The sequence below is a fragment of the Pelmatolapia mariae genome, linkage group LG13 (assembly GCF_036321145.2).
Source record: "Pelmatolapia mariae isolate MD_Pm_ZW linkage group LG13, Pm_UMD_F_2, whole genome shotgun sequence".
Classification (NCBI taxonomy): Eukaryota; Metazoa; Chordata; class Actinopteri; order Cichliformes; family Cichlidae; genus Pelmatolapia; species Pelmatolapia mariae.
The window spans coordinates 1,738,452-1,757,618 of record NC_086238.1 but is presented as its reverse complement, the minus strand read 5'-3'; the positions used below and the strand labels follow the sequence as shown (position 1 = coordinate 1,757,618).

Genomic DNA, 19,167 nt, shown 5'->3' with positions numbered 1-19,167 from the left:
AGACTGAGGTCTGATCTGGACTTTGACTGGACCACTGGAACACTTGCTGGTGTTCTCTGCATCACTGTCATGTTTCATGACCCAATTTCATCCAAGCTTTAGTTGTGGCACAGATGGACTCACATGCACTCACATTCTTCCACAACCTCCTGGTTTGTTCAAATCCAACTTTGCAAAGCTAAGCTCTGCTCGCACGTTCTTTTAGAGAGAAGAGGTTCTCTTGGCAACCTTTCCAAACAAGCCATTCTTATTCAGTCATTTTGTGATTGTGCTGTCATGAACATTAACATTTTGCCAGAAAAATTAAAGAGCACTCACTTTCTTTTTTGCATGTCAGTAAGTCTGGATAATAAAGAAGAAGGCATACTTTCCATGTATTGGCATCATCATCTCCTGAAAGGATTAAACACAACTGCTACCAGTAGATCCAGGATTAACTGTAGTCTAGGTTTATGAGAGTAAGAACAGTATAATTTAATGATACATTGGTTTTGTAAAAGCCTAACTGGGGACAAGGCAGAAAATTTCCAGTAGCTACAAACTCTCTGTGCAGCACACCAGTTTCATACTTTCTACTGGAACTATGTTAAAGTGCAACACCCTAAATCAAAATTTTAATCTATGCACTTACGCAGACAGTAAGTTTGTCCAAGTGAGACCATCTGAAATAAATACTTTAAGGAATTCCAGGCTACACACATATCTGACACGCACTACTCAGTTCAGTGGTATTTAAGAACAAAGTTACAATTTAGTAATAGTAAATTACACGTGGTTCAATGCTCTCAGTGGCTCAGCTAGACTTGAGGCATTGCTTTAATTGTGTCAGAGAAATAATAATTAGCCTGGCTGACCTTCTGAGTTTTAAATAGTGCTACCAGCCTGCAGTCACATGCATGCATGACTCTGTTTATTAATTCACTTGGCTGCTTAGTTTTTAAGGTCATATACTCCTTTCATAAGGTTCCATATCAATAACCAGGGTTTTAATTGTATTTAGATTCCTTAGGAAAAAATGAATAGTTATGTTCCTATGCACCTTCCTAAGGTTCACTGGGTTTGTAGTGTCCTAATGACCAAATTCTTCAACCTGGGTCACTGAGATTAGATTAAACTATCACATAGATCAGTAATGCTTTATCTGTCTCCATCTGTCTGTCTTGTATGCTGCCCTATCATTTAAACTTGTCCTGCCAGACAAATTTAGAAAACGTGCAGATGCAGCAGATTATCACTCACTTTTCAGCTTGTCAGCTTGCAAAATTTACTTTCTAGTGTTTTGTTAGATAGGCTGAGGTTCTACTTTTTTCTGATCATAATTCTGGTTCCCAATTGCACAGGATGCTCCAGCGGCAGGTCTCTCAGGAGATAATCGATGGAGGATCAATACACGTCTGGCTGGACCAGACAAGTAAGACACAAACCATTTTTTCTCTTTTTCTTCTTCTTTTTGGATAATTGTTGTTGAATGAAACATACTGTGTGCTTTATTTATGTTATAATAATGTATATTGTAAATATGGGATTCTCACATACATCAAATTCCGGCATTACATCAAACTACTGCTTGTCACTGGTGGTAGTATGAAATGGTATCTGCATATCATTCGGCCTGCACAAGCAGACCTCTTTGTATTAGATATCAGTACCCTGACTGCTGTAAGGTAGTTTACTGTCAGACCATAAACTGGTGCAGTAGGTTCATCCTGGTGGAGGGCAATGCTGAGCCTCATGTGGCCAAAGTGTACAGGTAATTCCTGAATGGGACCTCACGTATTGGTGCATTCCAGTGCAGCCATAGACTGTCCAGGAGCTCACTGATACTCTGATCCAGGTCAGGGAGGAGATCCTCATAGGACACCGTAGACCTTCTCATCAGCAGTATGGCCAGATGTCATGTGGGGACCATGTATACTTCTAAGACATATAACACAAACTGGCCTCAATCTGTGATTTCAATTTTTAATTTCTGGTATAATTTTAAATCCAGCCCTTAAAAGGTCAATAAGTTTGGTTTCTACTATATATCAGCAAAGATTTTCAACCTGAATATTTCATTCATCAAGTTGTTGATGTGTGATTTACATGCTCCCTTTAAATTTTGAGCGGTGTGCATTAAAAAATGACTCTGACAAGACGAAGATGCTCATGTTTTCCCTTTTTTTCATTCTTAGATCGGCAAATTGCCCTCATGGTGCAGAAGAAACTACATCAGGCCTTTCAGGTACAAATATGATGTGAAGTCTATGCTGTATACATAAATATCCATGTTTCAGTGCACAAGAGCCATCATTGAGCTATTAGCCACAGCTTAAGAAGCCTGGTTGTTGATTGAGCCCATAAAGTTATCAGGACAGCGTTTAATGAGGTCCTAGGCCAAGAAAGCACACAAGTGCTTCCCACAGTCGCCCCCTGCTGGCCATTGGAAAATAACCTAACTTTTCAAACACCTCTCTTTTTTTTTTAAGTGGTCTGTGGACGAGAGCTGTTGTGAACTAGAATTATGTAAACAACATTAAACTGATTTGAATAATCAATGAAAATACTTAAAGATGATAAAGAAGTAGCACTGATGTCTTCTTAAAAACAGATGCATCACTTATGTTTTGCCCTCTGTCTGCAGGCCTTTGTGGATTATAAGTTGGGTGGTATGGCATATATGGTTGCCTTACCAATAAAGGTAAGAGAGTTTATGGAAAAAAGCAACTGAATTTAATTAAATACTGTAAATACTTAAATGTATTTGAGTTTATACATGCTGCATAATAAAGTAAAATAATCACTTGATTTCTTCTACTAGTTTGAGGAGCCAATCTACGGCAGCCAAAACACAGACTTTACTACATTTGTGACCCCTGGAGCTGTGCTCAGGTCAGTACACTGTGTGCTGGTTAAAGTATAGGTTATTAGACACCTTACTATACCTGTTTTTATTTCCTTTTGGTTAATTTTGCGAAATATTTGGCATCAGCTCATAATAACAACATACCACCTTATCATTTCACTTCCTCCTTCTCTTCTACTTTTGATCCCTCCAGTATCACCTTCTACCTGGCCGTGGGTCTGACAGCACTCTCCTTTGTCCTCGAGAGGAAAGAGGGGCTTTTGGACAGATGCTGGGTTGCAGGTGAGCCGTCAAAGCTCACATTGCTCCCACACTCACACGCGAATACAGAAACCACTGTAGTGGTACACATGTTGCACCTGTACATATTAATTTTATGCAGGTTTTGAGTGTGCAAGTGCATTTCCACGATGAAGAATGACAAATCTTTCTGTACACACGATTTCTAGTTTTAAAACACTCCTACACTCAAGTGGCAAAAGGAAAAAAGAAAATTATTAACCCTGCTAAAAAAATAACATAACTGTGGCTTATTGCCAAACAGCTTCAACTAAATCTGAATGTTAGCTGTACATGTAAGAAGCATGTTTTTAATTTCTCTTGTCAAGATTTGACAGTCTGATCTAAAAGTCCCATTTTGGATTGTTTGCAGAACTGGTGTGAATCACGTAAATGGGAAAAACCATAAAATAAACTGAGTCTGTGTTCAGTATTAACCATATAGTGGTGACAAGAATCCAATCAATGGATTGTTTCAAGTGTAATTCATGACTTGACCACTAGAGGGAGTAAGAAGATCACAGTAGGGTTCAGCAGATGTCCCTGAGCAAGCAGACACACTGAGAACCTTTTGTTTTTATCTTCTTATAAACTGCTGTTTTTAGCATTAAAATGGATTATGACTTAATAGTAATCTCTTATTGAGTATTTGTAATTATATCAAAAATGTGTTATAGTTGCAGGTATCACATGTGACTTAGTTTGTAATAAAAAAATTATAATATAGCTGAGCAGTTAAAAAGTTATTGAACAGAAATAATGTGAGAAGAAGCAGTTTATGTTTATCCTCTGTTATGATTATGATTTGATAGATACTGGGCACCCATAAATTGACTGCAACATTACATAATTAATTAAATAAATGATGTGAATGTAAAATGTGTATAAATCTTTTAGTGAGTTTACTGAATTTCGTCTCTCTGTGTTTCTATCAGGTGTGAGCTCTCTGGAGACGATGCTGGCTCACCTCTTCTCTCAGCTGTTTGTCATCAGCGTTCAGATCATCCTGCTGCTTCTTATGATACTGCTCGTGTTCAAGGTAGAAGCAATAAAACTGCAAAATAACACAGAAACTCAAAATACAGACGTGGTCAGATGAATCTTTGATATGAATCGATGTGAGGATGAACCTTTGCAGCATTAAAAAATGAAGTCCACAGAGAAGAAAGTATCAACAGGGGAAATGAATGATAAAAATAGAAGCCTTAAGAACGGTTTGGTTATATAAACAAGGCTGATTGTTATTTTTACCTCACAGTATAACAGATGTCACCTCACTGTTTGCTTCTTTAATTGATTTTCTGTGTTTGCTTTCAGTCAGTGTAATGCCAATAAGTGTTTGCAAAGCCAGACCACAGGGTCAGTCCTGTTTAACCTTTGCTGAGACCACAACACGGTCACTTAATGTTGAACACTTTAGGTTGAAACGTGGTATTTCCTGTGCTCTTTGCAAACTCATTGTGTAAGGGAGATTTTCTTTGCTTTTTAAAACACCTCTGATATGGTTTCGTTCAACATGCAGGGAACAGCTCTGACATACTGAAGGTTAATGCCTCACCAACCTTTTACCATCTTCATTTGCATTTTTCCTACATCATCAAAATCAGACTTTACCTGCAGTGGATTCAAGTCATAATTTTATGATAATTTTATTAACCTCTATTTTTTTTATAAGCATATACCTTTTTTCCCTCATAAAAATTTGGCTACAGTGCACTCGAGAGGAAATATATCACATAAAGGCCGCTTTCCACTTTCTTCTATTGGTCCAAAACTGTTTCATAACATCACTTATGTGGCAAGACAAAGTTCAGCTACTATATATACACATGGACTTATCAAACAGTGCTGCTTTTCACCATATTATGACTCTAGATTTAATGCAGAATCTCTGATGTCATGAAACATGTGACAAATCTTGCCAGTTTTCATTGGCCATTTGCCATTTTATGACTTGACTATGAGGACATGAAAAATTGTCTTCACATTTAAAGACATTAAACAGTGACTCAGTTGTGTATTGGTTTACACTAACTGACTAACAAGTTAAAAAATCCTAAAAGGAGATACAAATCCCTTTGGGATTGGGCCAGGAAGAACATATAAGGGAAAGTAGCTTCTTCTTTATTTAAAGAATATGAATCCTTCTGACATCCAGTGAGAAAAGTATCTGAACTGTTAAACCCAGAGTTTTATGGTTTTCTCTTTTTCATTAGTTTATGCTGTTGTTATGTTGTTGTTGCTAAAGACATTTTTGGTATTTTATTTATTTTGTTATACTTTTTTTAAAGTCTACTTTGAATTTTTATTACCATTAACTTAAATGTCACAAGTTCGATTAACTTTAATAACTTTGGCTGAAATGACCAAACCAGTGGGAACATCAGGATTTCATTCACTACTGATTATTGATAGACATCCATATGAAATCAATACAGAGAAGAAAGAACAGAGTATAAATGTGTGTGTGCGTTTAGTTCATGCAGGGACCTGCTTTTATGCTTGCGCTCCTCTATGTTAGTGTGTGTGTGTGTGTGTGTGTGTGTTAATTAAGGTGCTCAAGTCCACAGAACCCACCGCTCCATAAATCACTTCCCGCTCCGGCCGTATCCAAGGATCACTGCGGGATCACCACAACAACAGGCCTTGATTGCTGTGGCAACCGAGTGGTCATGTGGTCTCTTGGTGCAGGTTTATTTTTGCACGTTGTCAGGGGAGACGGGAAGTGTCTTAACACTCCAAGGAGGGCACAGACACACACACACACACAGTTTAGCGAAGGAGCTTATCACCTGGAATCTTATGAGGCGAGACTTCCAGTCTCTGTTTCACTGCTTTTATGTGATTTTGAAAAGTTTCATATCTCATTTACACCCCAGACCAAAGTTCACTATCAGTGATATTTCTTTCCATTTCTTGTGGTATTTTTGGATAAGTCCAAAAGATAAGTCCAGAAAATCAAAGTGCTTCTACGTTTTTGTTTTTTTTAATCTTTTCCCCTTTTCTCTTCATCTCATCTTCTTGTCTTTTCCTGTGTTATTTAAAAAAATTCCACTGATTCAGAGTCGCCCCAGGTGATTTAGTATTGCACTCTGATATGTTAGATGTGGTGGACAGTTAAACTCCTCTCTGCAGTGTCTGATTTTGTACACCACTCTTTAATGCATGATAGCTTCCCATATTAACATCACAGGACCATTTCACTGGTGTATAGTCAGGGTAAAAACTATTTGTCCTTGTTATCTGTAGTGAAACTAAATGTTAAAACTCCTTAAATGGCCTTGAATGTCCAGGGATGGGAAAAACAACCTTAACACTTAAAAATGTAATAGTTTATTACACATTAGGAAAGAGTTTTCAACTGATTAAGACAGAGATTAGGATCAGCCCTGCAATCTCATTTCTTTCTAACTCCTCACCTCTATTTATTTATTCATCTTCAGACTTCTCTTTCCACACAGACCATGCAGATATGATAAAATAGTGGAATTCCCCTTTAACAGCCACACAAGATGATTGTACATCATTTCGGGAGTGAGCATGCAGCAAGCGCTGGTGTAATTTCATGTCCATCAAACGTCTTTCACAGCTCCTTTTTTAAAATGTATCATATCATGGTTTTCCATGGCTTTAGCTTCATCATTAATTCTGTGACACAAACATAAACAATCACAAACAGTTTATAAAAACTACTATCATCTTCAAATAGTTTTAGAAACACAACATTTACTCCCAGTGGAAAAACAACTATAATATATTTTACAAGAAAAGCTCACATTGTTTCTAAGTTTTAAAAATCCAGTTATTATGTTACAGTTTCTGTGTGTGTTTATTCAGCTTTTTCTACTTATGGTAAGTAATACTGTGCTTGCTAAAACAATATTGAATACTGGACCATCTTTAGCTTTAATCACAGCACACATTAGCTGTGGCATCATTTTGATGACCTTATGCAATGTTACATCATTTATTTCCAAGCAGAGCAGAACTGATGATGAGATGCAGGCAGTCAGCTCACCTCATTTTTGGGGTACATAATGTTGTTGAATTAGACCTGACAAAATGAAGCAACCCCAGATCATAGCATAGCCCCCCAGAGGCTCACAGGGAGTAGACGTAATGGGTGCATCACTTTATCCACCTCTGTTTTTACGCTGATACACCAGTCAGTCTGGAACAGCGTAAATATGAGATTATTCCCTTTTTCCCATTGCTCCAGAGTTCAATCTTTATGTTCACTTGCAAAGAAGCCATTCTTTCCAATTAGCCTCATTGATAAATGTTTTCCTTAATGCTACACAGCTGTTTAGTCCCAGTACCTTGAGTTTTCTTCACACTGTGCAGAAAATTATCTTACTAAGTCGTTGAAGATTTTTCTTTTCCAACCACATGACTTTTAGTAATTCCATCACTCTCTTTAGTTGTTTTCTTTGCAGGTCAATAATTTGACCTTTCTGACCACAGATATGTCTTCCGACATGGTTGGATAAAAAATAAGAAGCTACTCACTGCATCACTTAGGGTTAAATGACCTGCCAGCTGAAACATGCTTACCCATGTTTATTATGCTGGAAGCACTGCTTTGTTCTAGCTTCCCCTCTATTTTTCTCTACTTTTAGGTCTGCTGCAGCTTTGCATTGAAAATACCCACAACTTAATAAAGCTTGTTATCTTTTTCTTACTTCTGCTCTTCATCTCTTTCTCTCTCTCTCTCTCTGTCTTTACAGAACCCTAACGAAGGCTCCTTGGTGCTCGTCATAATTCTGATCGTGCTGCAGGGTGTCACAGGCATCTCTTTCGGCCTCGTCATCTCATCTGCAATTGACGACGAGCAGAGCGCCAACCAGGCCGCTCTGGGTGTCTTCTACCCCAACCTCATCCTTAGTGGTAAGCAGTGAGATTTACTGTTGTGAGTGCAAAATGCCTTAAAAAGCACAGTAGGTGTGAGTCTGAGCATCACTGAATCAGGGAATTAGGGAATCTGATTAAATCATCTTTGATGTTGTGAACTGGGTGTAAGCATTTGTGTAGGTAGTGCAAATAAATGGTGGTTTTATTTGGATTAAAAGCTCAAAACTTTAGAAGCTGTAGGAGGATATATATATAATCCTATAATGTATATATTTTGTATATATACATTATGGGAAATGTGTTTATCCTTTGCTGACACTGATGTGCAAATAAGCTTACTAAGACTAAAGCCCACTGCCTAACTCACTGATGTTTAATCATTTATAGCAGATTTTCTTTAATTTTGGTTTTTCTTATGCACACTAAGTCATCCAGTGTTTTCATATCATATCAGACTTCTTGTTAGCAGCCCTGCAGTTGCACAAAGTTGTTGTTAGTCTTCCCAAGGGCCACGTAAAACAACAACAAAATCCAGTGAAAAAATGGTAAATGGCCTGTATTTGTATAGCGCTTTACTTAGTCCCTAAGGACCCCAAAGTGCTTTACACTACATTCAGTCATTCACCCATTCACACACACTGGTGATGGCAAGCTACATTGTAGCCACAGTTGCCCTGGGGCGCACTGACAGAGGCGAGGCTGCCGGACACTGGCGCCACCGGGCCCTCCGACCACCACCAGTAGGCAGTGGGTGAAGGGTCTTGCCCAAGGACACAACGACTAAGACTGTCGGAGCCGGGGCTCGAACCGGCAACCTTCCGATTACAAGACGAACTGCCAACTCTTGAACCACGATCGCCCCATCGCATGCAAAAAACATGCAGACAAGAAAAACATGCCTGAAATATACAATGAAGTGTAAAATGCTCTTATATCAGTGTGAGGGATATATAATTTGTGATATAATTTTGACATGCTTGTTATTTCTTTGATAAAGTCCCAGTTAATGATTCATGAGTAAAGAAACTGATATTCTTTAAGACATTTCTGGAGGATGTAATAGTTACTCTGCATATCTGTGATGTCAGACCACACAGAATAATAAGAAATTCTTTAAAGGCTTTTTCTTATTTTGATGCTGTGGCCTAAAAGGATGGAAACGGCAGTGAATAAAATCTCTCCACCGCAGTGTTCATCCTGTTGCTGTTCTGCTCTGGATCTTCCAGCCATATCACAATATTTCCATCTTTGAACTCTGAGTCCAGACTTCCTTAGAAAAAGATGGAATTCTGAACATCTGCAATTTAAAGCAAAATTTGTGTGCTGATGAAGTGATTGCTGCAGAAGAGCTGCTAAATGCACCGTGAAGTGAGATTAGTTTTTCAGCTGCTCAGACTGAACTTTGAACCTGATTTGGAATGTGAAAAAAACAGAAAAAAACAAGAGAGGGGGGAGATTATTTTAATGCTTCACAGCCTGCTTGTTATCAGAATCCAGACACAAAGCATTCCTGCTGGAGGTGTAAATGATATCTTACCCACATCTGACACATTGTCCTCTCTGTCCTGTGATGTAGGTATCATCTGGCCCGTGGAATGTATCCCGTATCCTCTCCGCTACCTTAGCCTGGTCCTTCCTCAGACCTACGCCTCAGAAGCCCTTCGCTGTATCATGTACAGAGGTAACGCTCATCCACAGAACACATCACACACAACAACAGTTTAACGTCATGTGTTGTTGCTGCGCACCATATGGCATATTGGTAGCGTGTAAGAGTTAGCAGCGTGTGCACGGCTCAGATGATTACGTTGTGCACAACGGAGCCAGTTGTCTAAATCATTAATCAGCTCTGGGTCCAGTGTAACTCATCTCTCAGGAGGTGTAGTGGTTTCACTCTGTCTTCCAATCTTTTCTCCTCCTGTTGACCTCTGAACAATAAGACTTGATGACAGCACGAGCTCCCCTTGTGTTACTTGATACAGAGGAAGTCGGAGGAGCCATTTCCTGTTTGAAGGCCTTATCATATAGGTGCGGTGGAAAAAATCTCACAGGGACAAGTCCACAATGTCAGAGTTCAATTTAGGAAATGAACTACCACCTTCTTTCTTTTCTTTTACCATGGAAAATGCAGCTTCATCCTGACACATTTGCTAACTGGACTTGATGACTGTTTAATCTCACACAAAATTTCCCCTGTCTATAAACTCAAACCCAGATTTAAGGTGAATCTATTGTGCATCTTTTTCTTTTCTTTTCTTTTCTTTTTTTTCCCCCCCAGTGGTCAAAACTTGTACTAAAACTTTTTTGAGATACTGAGGTCAGCTTATATATGAGAGATCCCTGTGAGATAAAATTTGGGCTTGAGTCTGCTCTAAACACTTGGGTTCCCCCACCTTCAAAGGGGAGCCTATTATAAGAAAACTGGCATGAAGCAAAATGAGCTACAACAGCTTATTTCAAACCGAGGATAAACTAAGGGGCGCTCTGAGGTCTATTTTAAAACATGCAAAGCAACTCTAACAGAGTCCAGCAGACATGGAAATTTAACAGTAGGTCAGCTTTAAATGAGTTGAAGCTACATCTGTGAGTCACTTTAGTTCTTTTTTTTTTTGATTGATAATTTTTTAATAGACAGAAAAAAAAAGAGACACAAGTTACAAATTTCTAAATCACATCACGTTGTGTCCACTTTTTGTAAACCCTTTTTTATTCTTATTGATATAAAGGGTTAGTTTACTAAAGTCTTGGAAAACTATGTTGCAATAAAATACTTCAGAGACTGTCGGCTATAAAAAAAAAGCAAAAATTGTCCCTGATTTTTATTGAAACACTGGGGCCTCTTTCAGCAGTCTTGCCCTGTCTTTGATTGCTCCATGTCCACTCTGACCACTTGCAGGTGTGCATTTGCAAAACAACAACCTTCAACTTGTATTTATTTTGTCGGAAGAAGTCGCAGGGATCAATCTGTTAAGCCGGGTGGGTGATGAGGGATGCTGATACAGCAAAAAAGGTACATGTTGAGGCATACCACAGTTTGGGTGAATTTCATCAAAGGTCACACACAGGTTACATTAGAGCTTCCCACTGGCAGTCACAGCACTGTAAATATATCTAACAAAAATGTAAAAGCATGCTCCTTTTTTGCACAATTGATCTGACATGCCTGACACGTCTCTGAGTTGCAGCTGGAAGCCCAGGTCCCATTGATGGTCCTCAACATGAAGAGTCAAATGGGTACAGAAGCTGATGCTTGCTCTCTGCACAAATCACAAATAAAAGGGTGGTTAGAAAGAAATCTTAAATTGGCATGAGCTCAGGGAGATACACATAAGTGCATATGGAGACAACCTTGAAGTGAGGGGGTAGAGTTTCTGCTTTCTTATAGGTGCAGTCTCAGAACTTTTTGATCACAGTTTGCATAAATCTGGTGCTGAAATCGTCGACCTTAACCACACACTGTTTCCTTTTCTGTGTCCACTCTTTGCTTGTTGTTTTTTCTTTTGTTTTTTTAATCTATGTAGTAAACGTAGATATAAATCTTCCCATCAGGCTGGGGTCTGTCTCGGATGATGGTGTGGCGAGGCTTCGCTGTTACCCTGGGCTGGAACACTTTCTTCCTCATCCTGGCGACAGTCATCCTGAAGCTGCGGACGTGACAGCCTCACCCCACATAGCCTCCCTAAGAATGGGGGGGGTGGAGCTGTCAGGCGAAGCTCTGAAGTCAACGACTCACCAGGGCCTCCTGCATGTGGATGGACTGGGGCAACAGCAAGAGGGAAAAGAGAGGGGAGGGGTTCACTGTGGTTTAATAATCTGATGGGTTGAATGCATCAGTCTCTCTCCTCCAAATTATGACTCTCACACACACACTTACAAACATAGACTCTTGGGGTCCCCTATCCAGCTGCCTGATCCTGCAGCAGTTGCCTTTGGCCTGTTTAAACGCAAGTGTAAATTTAGGATGCTGCACACAGAAATACACAAGGTAGAAAATGGACATGCACAATATGTTATCTAAGTATCGTGTGTGGTCCTTTAGTTTGTTTCAATTCTATCCGTAGTTTCTTTAACTCGACACCATCTGAACGGCCATGCACCAGCTCAGGGTCACGTTTTATTATTTTTGTTTGGCCTTAGTCTTTAATGCTACTAAAGATTTTTATGTAATACACTTTATATTACATCAAGTGGAGCAGCCCATTTCTTTTGGGGGGGGGGAGTGAATGTAACTGTTTTTTGTCCTTGCAGTATGTACTGTCTATCCTGTGTATATTTGCATTATACAGACAAATCTGTTCAAGTTTATATAAAAAAGAAGAATCTTAGCACAACAGAAGCTTTTTGTCCACAAGAAAATGTGAAAATGTTTTCCAAGCAGAGAACCTGAGTGGAGGATTCTTGCATAATGTCGTGGGACTAGTTTTAAAGTGCTGATTGCATCATGTTGCTCAGAAGGTTCTCACCCATTCAGACTTCCCACAGAAACACCATCTTCTCTATCTGCTCGCTTTGGATGTTTGTGTTCAGCTTTTTGTCCTGTCTGGTTATGACTTGACAGGAAGTGGTTTCATCTCACCGTGTTACCAGGTGCTGCAAAATCGTCACGTAGAGGTGCATTATCACTGCTGACTGTTCAGTCTGAAGGTTTTCTCATTTTTTTGTGCCTGCGTCTCTTTTAGGAGGAGATTGGTGATGGGGAAAGTATTGGTACTGTATCTGTTTTTTAATTATTATTTCTCTCTACTTTGCTGGACAGAGTGGAGGTTCTTTCCAGATTTCCTTTCGCTGGTATATAGCTGTACTAATCCATAAAACTCTATTTTTTACACAGACATTTAATTTGCTCAGACTTTTTATTAATCTTTCTTTAAGAATAATACAGATTAAAAGCACACAGGAGTAATGCTGCTTTGAATTAAACATGTTATGGAAAGTAGGGAGAAAAAAAAGGGAAGAAAAATCAAATGAAAATGCAGAAATAAGGTGTTTATAGTTAGAAAGCTTGGTTTTCCTTCCTTTTTTATGTAGAAGTAAACTGCAATGAAGAAATTTTTATCTTGAAAGGACTTTTGGGGGTGCTTTGACATCCTACAACAGATACCACTCTTTGTTTTGGAGGGTATGTTTCCAATTAGAGGTTACAATAAACAATGAGGAAAACAATTTTAAAACAAGACATGCCTGTATCTCACAGGTTGTTTATTTTTCTGTCTTAAATCTACATCATAGGTGCATCATAACCAGAAACCATGCACAATAACCTGATGTGCACCTCCCCAGCAATGTAATTATATGTCACACTGATGCAAGCACAGGTGTAAATGCTGACAGCCACGTCAGCCACTTGTGTACGCTACGTCATATTGGCTGCATAGATTCACTGCAGAAGAATAACTTAAGTGTAAACCAGTGAGCTGTCTGCCTTTACCCATAACATCATGTCTTCAAAGGAATAGTTTGACTTTCTGGTGGCCTAATAATAGGGCAAAACTAAACAGTTGGCTTAGCTTAGCGCTAATACAGGAAAGGGTGAAACAACCTGCCCAATTTTAAAAAAATAAAAAAATATTTAAAGGTTAATACATGTTTTGGTTCATCAAAAAATAACTAAATAACTGAACTAAAATAAAAATAAGGACATTTTTAACCACAAGTATATTTTTACTGTTCAAGAAGTTTTTAAGAAGTGACATTGGTATAAATCCTTTCATCTATTTTCCCAAAATATCAAAGTGTTTCTTTAAATGTAAAAAACCTTTGAGACACCCACAGTGCTGCAAAAGCACCAAACCAGCATTACATGCCGTGCCAGTCTAAGATTTAGAAATGTTTACATTCATTAATGTTTAATAAATCAGATTTTACTTTTTACCCAGTTTTTGTTTCCATCCTGTTGATCTAAAAACACATACTGATGCATAATGTTTTTTTTTACCCATGATGCAACAGTGCTGGTAATGGCAGTTATATTATTAATATGTCCATTAACAAGATAAATAATGAATCTAAACGACTGTAAATTCCTCTGCTTGCTTTTTGTTGGCTTATATTATGACTTAATGATGGAGATGTGCATACACCATGCTGTGTACTGAGATTTTCTTGCACTGTAAATCTGCTCTTGCTGCTCTGCTGTACATTCATCAGTGTTCCTGTCGCACATTTTAAGGGACATTGTGTTCTTGATTGGTAGAAATAGGGGAGCGTTGACTTATTCATCTTATTTAAACAGCTTTCTATTATGTTCAGAGGATTTCTAAATGGACTTTACTGTATTTTGCCCCACTGTGAGGATATACTGTAGCTCTGTTCATATTCTTACCTCTGTGCCTCAGTTGACTTTCATCACACAATAATGTGTCTTTATGTACAATCATGTTAAAGTGGTGGTAAAATTGGTACAGCTCATGTAAAACTGTTGCTGATTCTGTGAAAATGCTTTTGTTTGGTTTGGTTTGTTCTTGGAAAGCTGATATATTGTTGCCAAAAACTCAGTTTGATCTGTGTAAAATTTCTGATTTTTGTTCAAAAGTGCTTTGTATCGATTACTGATCTTATGTTCACTACTTACATTTACTTTCCCACACTCCAGTACCTACAAGACCAGCTAAATAATATGTAAAAGCAAACATCTGAGCAAAAGTCTGCATGTCTTTGCATCTTATGATTTACATGAACTGCAATGATCCAACTAAAGATTCTGATTTAAATGAGCTATGGGGATTCTCCTGTATTGGTTCTATAATACTAACGACATCTCAAGAACAAGCATATCAAATTAACCCTTTCACGCATAGCGGTCACTACAGTGGACAGCTATTCAAAGGCTGTTTTCCTGTATTTGTGTCATGTTGATGGTATACTTGCAAATAAATCTCTACATTGGACACTGATGTGTCACTCCATACCCTGCCACCCACTGGTCGTTTAATGTTACTATAGATGAATGACGTGTTTCATTGTAATTATTGTTATTCAACCCTGTCATGCATGAATTATGACAACCTAAAAATACTAAAGGAAAAAATCCTGATTGAGGTTGTCATAATTCATGCATGAAAGGGTTAAATATTTTAGACAAGAAGGATGCAGCACAACGTTCACTGACCTTTAGTTCTGCACCACCAAGAGATCTGCATTTTTCATTGCTTTGTTATTAATTTCAGCATTTAGCTGAACTACTGCTACGCCTTACTGCAGCCTGTGCAGCTTTGTGGTGTACCCTGCGGAGAGTAACGGCTGCTTGTGTCCTTGAAATGTCCGATTTCCCTATTCTGAAAATGTGTTTTCTCAGTTAATCTCGATGAGCCAGTTTATCTGTCTTTTTTCTTTCATTTTGAGGGAACGACAAGAAGTGGTTGCGTAAATCGACGTGTTGCAATTTAGTTTTTTGCAGTCAAATCACTACATTTGTTGTGTTGTTTGTCTGTGTTGCCAAGCCACCATCAGCCAGATCTGACCAAACACCCGTAATGCCCTTAGAAAGCAGATTAGCTGAACTATGAGTGTCAAACACCCAAGCAAATGTAATCGCTGATGATCTTATCAAAAATATTTTATGTTGTTAAGAAATTTTAAACCATTTTTTCCAGAAACTTTACAGTGAATACAAGTCTGAAAGTTTTCTTCAGTTCACCTCGATAGTATGATTAGAAGCAGCCAAGTCTTATTCAGAGTTTAGTCTTTTTGTAGTTGGAGTATTGCAGTTCATATAAACAATGTTATGAAGGTTTGTGCTGCCAGGTTGAATCACATCCTCTCTGCTCCAAACTCTACCTCCGCTGTCTCTCCCTAAAGGGCATGTAAAGCATTTATACTCCTGTGTTGTGACATTTATGCACTGTGATAGTGGACAAGCGTGTCTGCATTCATGTATTCTCATACAATAAACTCGTCTGAAAAATCCTCTCTTTGTCTCCTCCTTCTGAATATTGGAGCCATGCCAGATTTCACTCGGTGCCTATAAAATCCCCGCAATTCCTGTGGTTACGATAAACACCCGGAGGCCATGCACGATGGATTTATTTGATGACTTCATAGTTGCATCATTGTGTTTGTTACCTTAGTGATGGAGATGACCCCACTGCGTCTTGTATTCTTACCTGACTGGTTGACTGTTTGAACTCTGTGTGCCTTTGTTTGCGTCAGATTAATGTTGTTAGTGCTTTTGTTTGTTTATTCGGTCGCATTGAGGGGACTCAACTTTTGGGAACTAGAAACATAAGAAAAATATATGATCAAAGCCTAAGGGTTGGGGTTAGGCTGGGAATTTAATGCATTTCCTCTGAAGTGATGGAACATGACTATGTGTGGTAAGCATGCCTCATGGCCCATTGTTCATGTTTATGGGAGATAATGAGTCTGTGCATGCTTGTGTGGGTTTACAACCTGGGCACAAATGTTTCTTTCATTAAACATATTCAAACATAATTATTGTGTATGAGCTGTCAGCGCACTATCTTGAAGCCACGTTTGTGCACAAAGGAAAAAGTTTATTTACACAACTGCAGAAAACAAACAAACACAAAATGCATATTTTGTAATACAAGTCAAATTATTAATCCAGGACATGACTGAAGACATGACTTTAAGCCTTGACATTTTTCTGCATTCATCCTCTTTTCAAACACGAACATCAGCGTTAACACTGTTTTTCTTCGGTGTGCACATTTCCTTATTTCTGCTTGCAATGGATGTTTTTTTGGCTCTGCACCATATATTACATAACTGGGCTTTGACACAAAAAGCTGTCATTGTTTGATATATTTGTTTTAGGTGAGCACACGCTGCCAGGCCGAAAAACAAATCTCATGGGATGCCAAACTCAACATTGCATTAGTTCATCTCTCAGCACTTTTCATCTCGCCTCTCCTGTCTGTCACACTTAGTCCCAACCCAGGCTCACTTACTTGAAGTCTATAAAATGTATCTTAAAAAGGTTCTCTCTTCCTAAAACAGTGAGACAGTATATTTTCTCCAGTGTAAATCAGCAGCACTGCTGTTTTTCAGTAGTTCAAAGAATAAAAATAAAATCGTTGCATTGTGCAACAGTACGGATATGTTTTTGGACAACAACAGGGTTCGATGCCCTTAGCAGACTTTTGCATTTTTCTATTGTTGTGCAGTTTGTTGGGAAAAATGAGGACTCCATTCAAGACAGAGTGAACTCTATGAGCGGAGTTGTTCTTGATGCTTAATATACAGTCAGTGGACTCTTTATTAGGTACACCTTTCTGCACAGGGCTGGACTCTGCCTTAATTCTTCATGTCACAAATACAAGACAGTCCTGGAAACATTCCTCAGAAATTTTGGCTACAAATCCATGATGCTCCAACACATCCCAAAGGTGCTCTATTGGATTGAAATCTAATGGCCGTGGAGGCAATGATCTGAGCTTTGTGGCACTCGATTTATCCTGCTGGAAGGCACTATCAGAAGACACTGCGTTCATAACACTCAGGTAGACTGTAATATTTTAATAATGTTCTGTTGGTACTAAGAGCTCCACAACATTACACCACCAGCAGCAGTCTGAACTGTTCATACTCTTGATGCTTTTGTGTTTTTGCCTAATTCTGTCCCGACTCTCTGAATGTCTCAGTAGAAGTGAGACTCATCAGACCAGCCAAGGTTTTTCCAATCTTCTATTGTCCAATTTTGGTGAGTCAAAGTGAATTGTAGGCTCAATTTCCTGTTCTTAGCTGACAAGAACGGCACCCTGTGCTTCAGAGTTCAGCATATTGTGTTTGACTTGATGCTCTTCTGCATATCTTGGTTGTATCGAGTGTTTTTTTGAGTCACAGTTGCCTTCCTGTCAGCTTGAAGTCACCTGACCATTCTCCTCTGATCTCTGGCATCAACAAGGCATTTTCACTCAACGAACTGCGCTCGCTGGATATTTTCTCTTATTTTGGCCATGCTCACTGTAAACACGAGAGATGGTAGTGTGGGAAAATCCCAGTAGATCAGCAATTCCTGAAATACTCAGACTGGCCCTTCTGGCACCAACAACCATGCCGCATTCAAAGTCACTTAAATTAGCTTTGTTCCTTTCTGATGCTTTGTTTGAACTTCCGCAGATCATTTTCATTATGTCTGCAGGCAAATGCACTGAGTTTCTGCCATGTCATTGGCTGATTAGATATCTAACAAAGAGACCTGTGAGTGTATGTGTGTGCAGTCTGTGAGTGAGGGTCTCAGATGACTTCTTCACATGGAAGGTGTAATTAAATGGCAACAGGTATCGAAAAATTTGTAGAGTAAACCTGAACATATTTAATTACACCCAATATTAACTAAAACCCTAATCAAAAGATAAATGGAGCCACAATTCAGATATTAATACTGAAAAAAAATGTTAATCTTAAAAAAAATCAGTTGTCTTCTTCTTCCTGTTATTATTATTATTAGTAGTAGTAGTTCTAATAACTTATGATCTGTGTTTACATATAAAAATAAATGATGTTTCCTTCAAGAAATGATTCATGTTGACTGTTTAAAATTTACCACATGTGCTTGTGTGCTTATGTGCATGCAGTTTCAGTTGTGAAAATCCCCATGCAATTCTCTTTGCCGTGTCTTAACTGCTTCTGTGCACTCATGCTGCTCTGAATCTAACATTTCAACCAGGCTGTATACCTCATAATGCAACCTCTGGAAAACAGATAACAGCCTTACTGACAGGCTGCTATTAAAACAGTCCTTCAGTTCAGTGTGAAATAGGAGACTGGTTGTCTCTCTACACTCTATTACAGGCGTTGGTGAGCTTGGTGTGCTACCTAATTACTGTCAGTGACTCTGCAATTACACTCAATGACACTTAAATCAACTTTAAGCGTTTGTGTTGTCATGCCGATGCGACTGAGTCACAAATATACATATATATGGTGCAATGTGAACAAATGCACAAACAAATTTGCAACAGTAGGAGACGAGCGTGGTAAAAAGGCTCTCTGGGAAACTGATGTAACTGATCCAGATCTTGCAAAGTTTGTTAAACTTTAAATGAAGGAAAATTCAGGTTACAACTGTACACATCTGGTTGACATTACTTCTAATCATTTTGAGACTCGTCATATGTTTATTCTCAAAAAACGTTCCATTTTTTACTCTTCCTGAAAACATCACGGTGTAGTTGAAGTTAGTTTGAAATGAAGCCTTGCGTCAAATTAACTGCTGTCCCATTTAACAA

The 19,167-nt window shown here is 38.6% G+C and overlaps 1 protein-coding gene across 8 annotated transcripts in view; it reads left to right on the top strand.

Moving 5' to 3' along the window:
* The window catches only part of abch1 (ATP-binding cassette, sub-family H, member 1), a 39,097-nt gene extending 23,217 nt beyond the window's left edge, over positions 1-15,880 (top strand). For all 8 annotated transcript variants that reach the window (XM_063491662.1, XM_063491660.1, XM_063491667.1 and 5 more), the window contains 9 exons: positions 1,341-1,411; positions 2,175-2,224; positions 2,624-2,680; positions 2,801-2,871; positions 3,039-3,127; positions 4,060-4,163; positions 7,852-8,011; positions 9,552-9,656; positions 11,525-15,880. In XM_063491662.1, coding sequence (XP_063347732.1) covers positions 1,341-1,411; positions 2,175-2,224; positions 2,624-2,680; positions 2,801-2,871; positions 3,039-3,127; positions 4,060-4,163; positions 7,852-8,011; positions 9,552-9,656; positions 11,525-11,631 — 814 coding nt within the window. In that variant the 3' untranslated portion in view covers positions 11,632-15,880. The remainder of the gene's footprint in view (positions 1-1,340; positions 1,412-2,174; positions 2,225-2,623; positions 2,681-2,800; positions 2,872-3,038; positions 3,128-4,059; positions 4,164-7,851; positions 8,012-9,551; positions 9,657-11,524) is intronic.
* Positions 15,881-19,167: the final 3,287 nt, after the last annotated feature.